The 12,411-nt window shown below is 52.0% G+C and overlaps 1 protein-coding gene across 4 annotated transcripts in view; it reads left to right on the forward strand.

The window, feature by feature from the left end:
* Window positions 1–12,411, forward strand: part of ptpn20 (protein tyrosine phosphatase non-receptor type 20) — a 402,784-nt gene that overhangs the window by 218,251 nt on the left and 172,122 nt on the right. For all 4 annotated transcript variants that reach the window (XM_072491743.1, XM_072491746.1, XM_072491744.1 and 1 more), the window contains 2 exons: window positions 4,270–4,374; window positions 10,852–10,945. In XM_072491743.1, the coding sequence (XP_072347844.1) occupies window positions 4,270–4,374; window positions 10,852–10,945 (199 nt within the window). The remainder of the gene's footprint in view (window positions 1–4,269; window positions 4,375–10,851; window positions 10,946–12,411) is intronic.

Genomic DNA, 12,411 nt, shown 5'->3' on the forward strand with positions numbered 1-12,411 from the left:
AGCGAGCCAGTCTGCAGCTTTGGGCGGTGCTGCCGATCGCCAGCCGAGCAGGATTCTCCGGCGGGCGATTAGGGAAGCGAAAGCAAAAGCGTTGGCCCCCTTCCCCATGTGTAGCTCTGGCTGCTCCGATACCCCGAAGATTGCCACTATTGGGCATGGCTTCACCCTCACCCCCAGAACCTTGGATATTGCCTCGGAGAAGGCTGTCCAGAACCCAGCAAGTTTGGGGCAGGCCCAGAACATGTGGGTGTGGTTGGCTGGGCCTCTCTGGCACCGCTCATGTTTGTCCTCCATCTCCGGGAAGAACCTGCTCATTCGGGTTCTGGTCAGGTGTGCTCTGTGCACCACTTTGAGCTGCATTAGGCTGAGCCTTGCGCAGGAGGAGGTGGAGCTCACCCTGCTCAGTGCTTCGCTCCAGAGTCCCCATCCTACCTCTGTCCCCAGTTCGTTCTCCCATTTTTGTCTGGTCCCGTCCAGTGGTGTTCGGGCTCTGTCCAGCAGCTGTCCGTATATTTTCCCACATAGCACCCCCCCCCCCCCCTACTCGCTGCTTGTGCCTATCAGATCCTCTAGTAGTGTGCTTTCTGGGGCTCTTTGCGGAGGAAGTGCTTTATTTGGAGGTGTCTCAATTCCTGTCCTCTTGCTAGTTTCCACTTCCTCGTCAGTTCGTCCAGTGTCGCCAGTCTGTGCCCTACGTAGAAGTCCCCGACCGTCAGTGTGCCCCCGTCCCGCCTCCATCTTTTGAAGGTGGCATCTAGCATGGCTGGGAGGAATCTGTGATTGCCGCAGATGGGGGCCATAAGGGACATTTTGGTTATCCGAAAGTGCTGTCTCAACTGGGTCCACGTTCTCAGCATGGCCACTACCACTGGGCTTGTGTACCTTGTTGAGGAGGATGGAAGTGCTGCTGTGGCCAGGGCCCGCAGGGTTGTTCCTTTACAGGATGCCTCCTCCATTTGTACCCAATCTGTGTCGGGTTCTTGTACCCATCCCCTCACTTTTTCTGCCGTTGCTGCCCAGTGGTAGTATTGTAGGTTCGTTAGAGCCAGGCCCCCTCTGACTTTCCCTCTTTGCAGTGTCGGCTTGGGAATTCTCGGGTTCTTGTCCCCCCACACAAACGCCATGATTAGACTGGCTATGTTTTGGAAAAAGGCCTTGGGGATGAAGATCGGGGTGGATCTAAACAGGAAGAGGAACTTTGGCAGTGCGTTCATCTTGATCGTCTGCACTCTTGCAGCACTGTCTTGTTCCTCTCTGTAGCTGGAAGTATTCGGAGCTGATGGTGTTAGTTCGGACACTCTCTTTGGGAGCGTTGTACAGGAGCCTCACCCAGGTGGTGAATCCCGCTCCTAGCCCAAACCGTTCCAGTACCTCAGCAGTGAAATGGGTCTGTATGAACCACATTCCGTCAGGTTTTTATCTTTTTTGGGTATTAGTGAGATTGTGGCCTGCGCTAGCATGGGGGGCAGGGTGCACCATGCCAGTGAGTCCGTGAACATGTCTCTTAGGTGTGGGGCCAGGACGGTGTGCCCAGTGATAATAGTAAACAAGTCACAAGGGTTTCTTAAGCAATTCTTCTTCAAATCAGATGCAGAATTAATTCGCAGGATGGCGAGGCCAGCATTCATTCATTTTTTAATTCATTCATGGGATCTGGACGTTGTTGACTAGGCCAGCACTTATTGTCCTTTCTTATTGCCCTTGGAAAGGTGGTGGTGAGCCCACCCCAACCGAGGCACAATTTTATGGCGGGGCGGGCAGGACTCGAATGGGAGGCCCCACACGCTCTTATTGAAGCCCTTACGTCTCAATTTTTAGGCTGGTGGGTAATGGTAGGATCAGGGTGCCAAACAGAAAAGGTGTTCACCCTCAATCTTGGCGGGAAGTGAGGGGGCGGGGGGCACCTCATTCACAAGGCCCCTTCAGATTTGGGGCACCCTCCCCTCAGGGACCTGGGTATTCTGTCTCACCCCCCTCCCCCAACCCGGCTTACTCTCCGACACTGAGATTGCCTGCCCCTTCCGACCCTCCAGGGCATCCCCTAACCGCCTGCCCCCAGGCGGATCTCCTGGTACTTACCTGAAGTGCAGTCTTGGGACTGAGGCTCAGGCACATCACTGCAGTACCTCTTCCGGCCACAGCAACACTGTGCCTGGAGGGGCTGGAGAGCTGCCGGGCAATCCCCACCCCCCTCAACCATTCCCATGGCTGGTGGGACCTGACGTTTTGGCTGAAGTTCTTGTCTTACTTTTTGTATTCATAATCATGGTTAATTGGGACATGCTTTGGGATTGAATCCTGAAGGAACATTACCCTTTCAACCTCTGTGAGCCAACTGATGTTTTGTGAGTGAAAGGTTTGATAACAAAATATTTTTATTTAAGGTTTTACAATTTTTTAACTTGGTAGTATTATTAAAGGGAGTGAACCCATTTCAGCTTAGTTTTATAAAGAAGTGAGACTGCCCAGTTTTGTGTACTGTTTGTGGAGTAAATTGAAAAGTGAGGGCAGGTCATCCGTTGCTCATTAAAATAGCATCTTGAGATCCTTTATCTCCATCTGAGAGGACACCTATTCAGTCCAGCAATGGAATGTCAGCCTAAATATTGTGCCCAAGTATCTAGAGTGGATCTTGAACTCACAACCTCCTGACTCAGAAGCTAGACTGATACCCATTGAGCCAAAGCTGTACTACTGGCTGGAATTTAAAGCCCTCCTCATTTATTTGGGTGAGTGGGTTGCAGGTGGGGACCTTCCTGACTCTACCCTGTCTATGTCACGGTAGCGCAGTGGTTAGCACTATGACTTCACAGAGCCAGGGTCCCAGGTTTGATTCCCGGCTTGGGTCACTGTCTTTACCGAGTCAGGTGAATTGGACATTCTGAATTCTCCCTCGGTGTCCCCGAACAGGCGCCGGAATGTGGCGACAAGGGGATTTTCACAGTAACTTCATTACAGTGTGTGGTGAACGTATTATGGTAACATTGACCACTGTATTACATTGTACTATGTTGTTGCCCTTGTGGGCTCCACCTATGGACCATTGTACTGTATTACACCACTTGTATCATGTTGGTGCCCTTGTGAGCTCCGCCTCTTGAGGGGAGGTACATAGAGCAGCTTCCCTGTAGGCGGCTCTCAGTGCAGAGCAGTCGCAGGCAGGCACTGTTCCAGTTGATTAAAGCCACTGTTCCCTTCAACTCTCTGTCTCGTGTGAATTGATGGCCGCATCAGTGTTAATGTAAGCCTACTTGTGACAATAATAAAGATTATTATTATTACATCCCTATTTTGCTGGGACAGCCACCAAGACTCCTGCCATTGGTCGCCCAACATATGCATCATCATGGAGCCCCGCCTTCTCAAAGCTTGTCAACACGTCCTAGTCTTTGCTTTGGCAAATCTGGTCACCCTATCCCGGGGGCAGGGTTCCTTGTTCCAATGTACTTAGTGCCTGACTATGGAACCCAGCATAAGGAAGGGAGGGCAGTGGGCCTGTTGTGAGATATACCCTCCCCACTGTCATAATCTGCCGCACGGGACATATGGGGTGGGAATGATTGTCTTCCCCGTGTCCCTTGCGGAGTATGAGCTCCCTCGTTAAGAGGGTGGGGGGAACTCAATCCATGTTGTATATAATGTCGGCCATTTCGGCACCGACCATTCAGACCCAGTTGGGGACTACCGGAGCTGTGTAATATAGCCTTGTAAATAAACCTACTTTCCTTTGGTGCAGCCCGGTGTGGACTCGCCGTGACTTCATCAAACCCTCCCTTGCTTCTAACCTCCGTCCCACCTTGCTCTGCGCACCCCCCCCACAACCTTGCATCCCCTTCCCCCACCATCAGTCACCTGTGCCCGGGTCCATGAGGGATCCTAGGCATCAGGTGAGTGTAGTACTGGCAGCGGTCTAAACGCTAGTCTCGAACTGGCCGACAACTCTTGGCAGGGCAAGACGCCCACTTCTGAGGGTGGGTGGGAGGGGGGTCCTTGATCCAGATTGGCACGTAATACGGCAAGCCTTCCAAAAAAGAGGAAAATGCAGGGCTCTCACTCATTGACCAGCTGGCGGGTGAGATGGGTGAGAGACCCTTGACTAAATACCACCCACTGAGTGTCACTCCTCTCAGACTAGATAATGTAAGAAAGGTTCCTGTGTGGAAACGCACGGCACATTGTGAAGTCTACATCGCAAATGGACATCTTGTTGACTTTTTAATCCACTTGGATCTGACAGAATTACTATCGGTACTTTGTTTTCATTGTCAGGATGGTACTGAATCTTGTGTCCAGGGCACACTTGATGTCAAACCAGAAGACAGATACTGTGTGGAGCTGGCGAAAATCGATGGAAGCCTTGGTGTTAGCGTCACAGTAAGTATTAAAATAATTGCTTCGGCTGCTGGTAATCACCAGCAGCATGGTAGCACAGTGGTTAGCACAGTTGCTTCACAGCTCCAGGGTCCCAGGTTCGATTCCCGGCTGGGTCACTGTCTGCGGAGTCTGCACGTTCTCCCCGTGTGTGCGTGGGTTTCCTCCAGGTGCTCCGGTTTCCTCCCACAGTCCAAAGATGTGTGGGTAAGGTGGATTGACCATGCTAAATTGCCCTTAGTGTCCATAAAAAAATGTTAAGTGGGGGTTATAGGGATAGGGTAGATACATGGACTTGAGTGGGGTGCTTTTTGTAAGGGCCGGTGCAGACTCAATGGGCTGAATGGCCTCCTTCTTCACTGTAAAATTCTGCGAATTGTACTAAATCTTCTCATTGTGGACCATGGTATTTTAAAACATAGAAATACTTCAAACACATCCTTCCCCGGGACCTCCAACCTGCTCCCTTTCTCATCCCCTTCAGTCTTCTTAGCTCTTAATATCCAGCACCTTTAAACCACAATTTCCGTTTCGTGTTTCTTGATTTCCCTCGGCCCAGACCTTCCGAGGAGTGGCAGTCACCATCGAGTAGCCACTCCGCTCCTTTTCACTTTGCCGGGTCGGAGCTGCACGGCTCTCGTGCCTCTTGAGGGATGTGAGGCGCTGCAGGCCGAGGCCTTCAGCCGCTGGCAACAGCATCGGGAGAAGTGAACCCTGGGAAAGCCCCACAAGTGCTGTACCTTCTGGTCCCCGTTAGTGGGGACCAGCACTAAACGGCGCTCGCCCGAGGTCTCCAAGGCAAAGGGTTAGACCCCAACGTTGTTCTGAACATCATTCTGTACATTGACATTTAACTCGTCCACTGCTTGTGTCGGCTTTGATGAATGTAAACTTTCATATACATCCTCACCTTGCTGTTAAGCAACAGGTTGTTTCACTTTTAGGAGTGCCCGTCTATTCCTCCTTAAAACCCGTCCTTGCAGCACGGTAGCATGGTGGTTAGCACATTTGCTTCACAGCTCCAGGGTCCCAGGTTCGATTCCCGGCTTGGGTCACTGTCTGTGCGGAGTCTGCACGTCCTCCCCGTGTCTGCGTGGGTTTCCTCCGGGTGCCCCGGTTTCCTCCCACAGTCCAAAGATGTGCAGGTTAGGTTAGGTGGATTGGCCGTGCTAAATTGCCCTTGGTGTCCAAAATTGCCCTTAGTGTTGGGTGGGGTTACTGGGTTACGGGGATAGGGTGGAGGTGTGGGCTTGGGTAGGGTGCTCTTTCCAAGAGCCGGTGCAGACTCGATGGGCCGAATGGCCTCCTTCTGTACTGTAAATTCTATGATTACATGTTTTGACCAGCCATCTGGATCCTCCACTCTCACCATGTCACTTGGTTTCAAAGGCTTCAGACTCCTGGTAGACTTGTCATAATATTCCTTTTGTTTCTTCTTCTGAGATTCCATTTGATCTCTTATCTTCTCATTTACTCTTTGCTTGGAGTGGTGTGGCAGAGTTGTTCGTCGTTTCCGATTCATCAACATTGCTGCTGGCGATAAACCACAACTTAATGGAGATGTTCGTTAACTTAGATGTTCAGAACAATGATACAATCAGAGTAGATGTACCGACAGAAGTTCAAAACTATCATACAGATTCACCAGATTTACCAAAGTTAGGACGATCAACGAGAAACAGAAAGAACCTGGGACGGTTGGATTTGTGAATGGACAAGCTGTACATGATGTAAAATACATTGTTACGCATATCATATGTAATACTTACTGGAATTATTTATTATATGTTTTCTTTTAAATCTCAACTAAAGGGGATATAATGGTAAACTGGGCGACATGGACAAGTTGGGCCGAAGGGCCTGTTTCCATGCTGTAATCTTCTATGACTCTATGATCACGGGTAGACCAAGCAAGCGCTATTAGAGTGCAACTAGCTGTCTGACTCTAATATGCAGATTTAAAATATAGTGACCATGATATCTCGCAAGATCGCGTTAGATCTTGTAAGGCGTGGCGAGCCAGGTAGACCCCAGAAGAGGGATCTCCCAACATTTACTGGCCATGCAGCGCACCCAGTAATTGTGTTGCCTACACTGTCTGAGCATAGCAACAAACAGTATTGATGTGCATAAGATCTTACCCATTTGTCAGTATTAACACGCAATACAAAATGTCCCAACGTGGTCCAGGCAGTACACCTGATTGTCAACTTATCCCTATATGGTCGCTGTGCTTTCTGATTTTGCGTCATTGTGACGTGAAGTAGTAATGACACAAAAAAGAAACATTGCTGGAATGTTTACACTCCATCTCTGTTTGTGTTAAGTGCAGCAGTCCGGGGACATGTGGTTGAATAGTTTGTGATAGGAGCTGCCAATTGCATTGCTGGGCTTATTCAGGAGTAACGAAGGTTGCCTCTGTAATCTCGGTTGACTTGACAGCAAATGCTGAAGCACGCTACCCCCTTGGAGGTGCCGACTTCTGGATAATTGCTGAACTCGGACTCCGTCTGCTTGTTCAGGTAGATGGAACATGTCCCGCAGAACTATGTGAAATTGAGCAGAGAGCCTTCCCTGGTCTCCTGGGCAACATTACCACACAAAACAAACAAAAAAATCAGGCAGATTGACCAGCCCAGAGAAGGTTCACTGGGTTGATCCCGGGTATGGAGGGATTTTCTTATGAGGAGAGGTTGAGTAGGTTGGGTCTGTACTCATGGAGTTTAGAAGAATGAGAGGCGACCATCTTGAGACATATCGGATTCTCAGGGGGTTTGACAGGGTCGATGCTGAGAGGTTGTTTCCCCTTGTGGGAGAGTCTAGGACCAGAGGGCATCATCTCAGAGTAAGGGGGTCACCCATTTAAGACAGAGATGAGGAGGAATTTCTTCTCTCAGAGGGGAGTGAATCTGTGGCATTCTTTACCGCAGAGAGCTGTAGAGGCTGGGTCATTAAGTATGTTCAAGGCCGAGAGAGACAGATTTTTATCCCCAGGGTTATGGGGATAAGGCGGGAAAGTGGAGTTGAGGATAATCCAACCAGATCAGTCATGATCTCATTGAATGGCGGAGCAGACTCGATGGGCCGAATGGCCTACTTCTGCTCCTGCATCGTGTGGTCTAATGGTCAGTCATTCATCTTATTTGCGGAATGTCGGATCTTGCTGAGCGCAACTTGATGCTGCGTTTGCCTGAGTCTTGGCGAAGGCACTTAAAAAAATCATTGGCCGGGATTCACCAATCCCGTGGCCACGTTCTGACGCCGGCGTTCAAAAGCGGCGCGAGCCACTCCGCCATCAACGGGCCTCCAGGCCCAGGTATCCACCCTTTCCTAGGGGCTAGAACGGAGTGGTGTCCGCTGCTCCGGCGCTCGAACGCCGGCGCGCCACGGCCGGCGCGGGTCCGCACATGCGCGTGGGTTCCCGTCTCCGCGCCAGCCCCCAGGCAATACGGCGGAACCCTACAGGGGCCCGGCGTGGAGGAGCATAGGCCCCCCACAGGAATAGCCCGTCCGCCGATCGGTAGGCCCCGATCGTGGGCCAGGCCACCGTGGAGCCCCCCCCCCCACCCTGGGTCGGATCCCCCCTCCCCCCCCACCAGGACGGCCCCCGCAGCCAGAACTCCGAAGTCCCGCCGGGTGTGACCATACGTAACCTACGCCGGTGGGACTCGGCCGAACTCGGCGGGCACTCGGCCCATCGAGGCGTGGATAATAGCCGGGGGGGGGGGGGGGGGGCGCTGACCGGCGCGGCGGCGATCCCGCGGGCGCCTGGGAACCGGTGCCGGAGAATCGTCAGGCCGGCATCAGAGCGGCAAGGCGCGATCCTCGCAATTCTCCGACCTGGTGGGGGATCAGAGAATCCCGGCCACGATGTCTGCAAGGGGGCCAAAAGACCTGGGGCGGTATTCTCTGACCCCCCCCACCGGGTCGGAGAATCGCTGGGGGATGGCGTGAATCCCGCCCCCGCCGGTTGCCGAATTCTCCAGCACCGGAGATTCGACGGGGGCGGGAATCGCGCCGCGCCGGTTGGCGGCCCCCCCCCCCGCGATTCTCCGGCCCGGATGGGCCGAATGCCTGTCCCGCTGGCGTGGATTAAACTACCTCTCTTACCGGCGGGACAAGGCGGCGCCGGCGGGCTCCGGGGTACTGGGGGGGGCACGGGGCGATCTGGCCCCACAGTGGCCTGGCCCGCGATCGGGGCCCACCGATCCGCGGGCGGGCCTGTGCCGTGGGGGCACTTTTTTTCTTCCGCCTTCGCCATGGTCTCCACCATGGCGGAGGCGGAAGAGACCCCCTCCACTGCGCATGCGCGGGGATGCCGTGAGCGGCCGCTGACGCTCCCGCACATGCGCCGCCCGGCAATGTCATTTCCGCGCCAGCTGGCGGGGCACCAAAGGCCTTTCCCGCCAGCTGGCGGGGCGGGAATCAGTCCGGCGCGGGCCTAACCCCTCAAGGTTAGGGCTCGGCCCCTCAAGATGTGGAGGATTCCGCACCTTTGGGGCGGCGCGATGCCGGACTGATTTGCGCCGTTTTTGGTGCCGGCCAGCAGACATCGCGCCGATTACGGGGAATTTCGCCCCTGATTTGCTTTTGGATTTGCAATGAGGGTACTTAAGTGCAAGTTAGGAACAAGAGTAGGCCATTCAGCCCCTCGCTCCCAGTCCGACATGGAAGAAAATGGGCACAACTCCATTTACCTGCCTTTACTCAATCTGACATCATTAAAAAGAATTCCTTGCAGTGCACATTTCAGTCCATTCAAAGCGACAGAGATTGGCTTTCAGATAAATTCAGCTCACGGTGTAATATGTGAGTGCCAACTGCAGGTGCGAGATGTGGTAAAAGAGATAGTAATGTACCTGAGAAAGACCAGAATCACTCTGGAACAGGCAAAGAACATCACAGCACAGGAACAGGCCCTTCGGCCCACCAAGCCTGTGCTGATCCAGCTTCCTTATTTAGACCTATTACTTATTGCCCAAATGATCAATGTCCCTCTATTCTCCGCCCGTTCATGTGTCTCTCAAGATACATCGTAAACGTTGCTATCGTGCCGGCCTCCACCGCCTCCACTGGCAACGAGTTCCAGGCACCCACCACCTTCTGCGTGAAAAACTTTCCCCGCTAATAATAATAATAATCTTTTATTAGTGTCACAAGTAGGTTTACATTAACACTGCAATGAAGTTACTGTGAAAATCTCCCCAAAACTTTCCCCCTCTCATCTTGAACCTATGTCCCCTTGTAATCGAGTCTTCCACCCTGGGAAAAACTTCTGACTATTCACCCTCTCTATACCTCTTGTAACTTTGTGGACTTCAATCAGATCTCCCCTCAGCCTCTGTCCTTTCAACGAAAACAATTTGCGTTTCTTCAACCTCCCTGATAGGTATTTTGTAACAAGGTGAGAGGGTTCCTATACAGTGAAAGAAGGCCCATTTGCAGATATTGATGAGAAGCCTGGTGCTATCTCTTAAATTCCCATCAATATAATTCCCATCCCATATCCATTCAAAACCAATTTTGTTCACTGATGCCCTTCGGGGAAGGAAATCTGCCCTCCTTACCTGGTCTGGCCTATGTGTGACCAGGCCCCCCAGCAATGTGGTTGACACTTAATTGCCCTCTTAAATGGCCGAGCGAGCCATTCAGCTCAAGGGCAATTCGGAATAGGCAACAACCGCTGACCCAGCCAGCATGCCCACATCCCATGCAAGAATAAAGGAAAAATCTAAACACTTAGAGAGGTCATATGCCAATGAATTTCAAATGGAGCTTTTTCCTTTGTTGAGATCGTTCTTTTTTAATAATCTTTATTGTCACAAGTAGGCTTACATTAACACAGCAATGAAGTTACTGTGAAAAGCCCCTAGTCGCCTGTTCGGGTACACAGAGGGAGAATCCAGAATGTCCAATTCACCTAACAAGCACGTCTTTCGGGACCTGTGGGAAGAAACCGGAGCACCCGGAGGAAACCCACGCAGACACGGGGAGAACGTGCAGACTCCGCAGAGACAGTGACCCGAGCCGGGAATCGAACCTGGGACCCTCAAGCCGTGAAGCAACAGTGCTACCCACTGTGCTACCGTGCTATTGTCACAAATAGGCTTCCATTAACACTGCAATGAAATTACTGTGAAAAGCCCCTAGTTGCCACATTCCGGTGCCTGTTCGGGTACACAGAGGGAGAATTCAGAATGTCCAATTCACCTAACAGCTCGTTTTTCGGGACTTGTAGGAGGAAACCGGAGCACCCGGAGGAAACCCACGCAGGCACGGGGAGAACGTGCAGACTCCGCACAGACAGTGACCCAAGCCGGGAATCGAACCCGGGACCCTGGCGCTTAATCACACAATAATGCTGACTGAAGGGAGACCTCTTCTGAGGGTCCACAGCAAGCTCATGCACTGGTCTGTTGAAAATAAAAATCTCCATTGAGAAGATTCCTTTATCACAAAATGTTCTATTCTGCTCTGCAGGGAGGCAAGAACACCAGTGTGAGACATGGTGGGATTTACGTGAAGGCAGTCATACCCGGAGGAGCTGCTGACCTTGATGGTTATATCGAGAAAGGTAGGGAGAGGGGGGTTTTGTGGGGGGCGGGGTGAGGAAATGAAAAGATGTGAGTCAATCGAGAGGATATGTGACTCCATTCCAGATGTTCAGAATCATGAGGGGTCTGGACAGAGTGGACAGGGAGTAACTGTTCCCACTGGTGGAAGGAGCTGTGAGGAGAAGGGGAGGCAGGGGGTGGGTGGGTGGGTGGGTGGGTGGGGGGGGGGGGGGGGGGACGGCTGTAGACGTGCTGGTGGAATTTTCTCACACCAAAAATAACAACCAACTCTTCGTTTTCAATCTGCGAATAACGCCACTCAGCGTCTGCTGGGCTCCTGGGCACGATTACAATGGGGTTCTCGGTGCCAACTTCTCAATGACATGAGAGGGCTGCACCCACTCCATGTGGAGAGGCATCCCACCTCCGTATTCATTATTTTCCGGCGTCATAAAGGGCCAGTATTTTGGAGGACAGCAGTCGCTGTTTTACGTTCACGAGGGGTTCAACCTGTGGCGCTGCCATGACCACGTTTGACGTCGTTTCATAACGTGTGCAAAGATGACATCAAAGTGGCCAAATTCAGGGTGAATATTCCATCGTAATTTATTTCAACTCTTGTATTTTGCGGGGTTGGCACCTCCCTGATGGTCTTGACTTTATCCTGTGCGGGGTGTAGACCTTTCTTATCTTAACCGTACCCAAGGTAGATCACTTCGCCTGCCTGGAATACGCATACCTCTCTCTTGAGGGGTGCGCCTCCATTGGAAAATCGCTTCAAGCTCGATAGGTACTCTTGTTCAGTGGCCCCTATGATTAATACGCCACCCTTGGTAGCCCTTGGGGAATATTTTCCATGGCACACTGGAAGGTGGTACACGCCGATGAAGGGAATGTGTGTATATTCGTACTGGCCCTTAATGGGTGTTAATTGTGACATATGTTCGGGATGTTTCATCTAGTTCGAGCCGGAGTTCCGTGAAGGCTTGGCCACCTGCCAATTTGACAATTACGTCCTCTATACGCGGCATAGGTTACCGATCCAGTCTTGAGGCTTCGTTGACTGTAAGTTCGTAAATTCCGCAAAGGCAGACTGACATGTCGGGGTTGAGGACAGGTACCACTGGTGCTGCCCACTCCGCGAACTGTGCTGGCCGTATTAGCCCAAGGTTTTCCAATCACTCAATTTCCTTTGCAAGCAAAGAGTATGGGACTGGCCAAACCCTGAAATATTTTGGTAGGGCTTCAGGGTCCACATAGATCTTGACCCTCGCTCCCTTTATTTTGCTGAGGCTCTCTTGGAATACTTTGGGGTATTTGTGCAATCCACTGATCCTTAATTAAAAGATTTCCAGCCTGTCCAGTCGGATCTTCTGGAGCCAATCCCTGTCCAGGAGACTAGGTCCTGATCCTTGCCCGACTATGAGGGCAGTCAGGCAGACTGCTGTCCATAAGCTGCCAGAGTCAGAGTGGTCCCCATAATCTT

The sequence above is a fragment of the Scyliorhinus torazame genome, chromosome 28 (genome assembly GCF_047496885.1).
Source record: "Scyliorhinus torazame isolate Kashiwa2021f chromosome 28, sScyTor2.1, whole genome shotgun sequence".
NCBI classification, from domain to species: domain Eukaryota; kingdom Metazoa; phylum Chordata; class Chondrichthyes; order Carcharhiniformes; family Scyliorhinidae; genus Scyliorhinus; species Scyliorhinus torazame.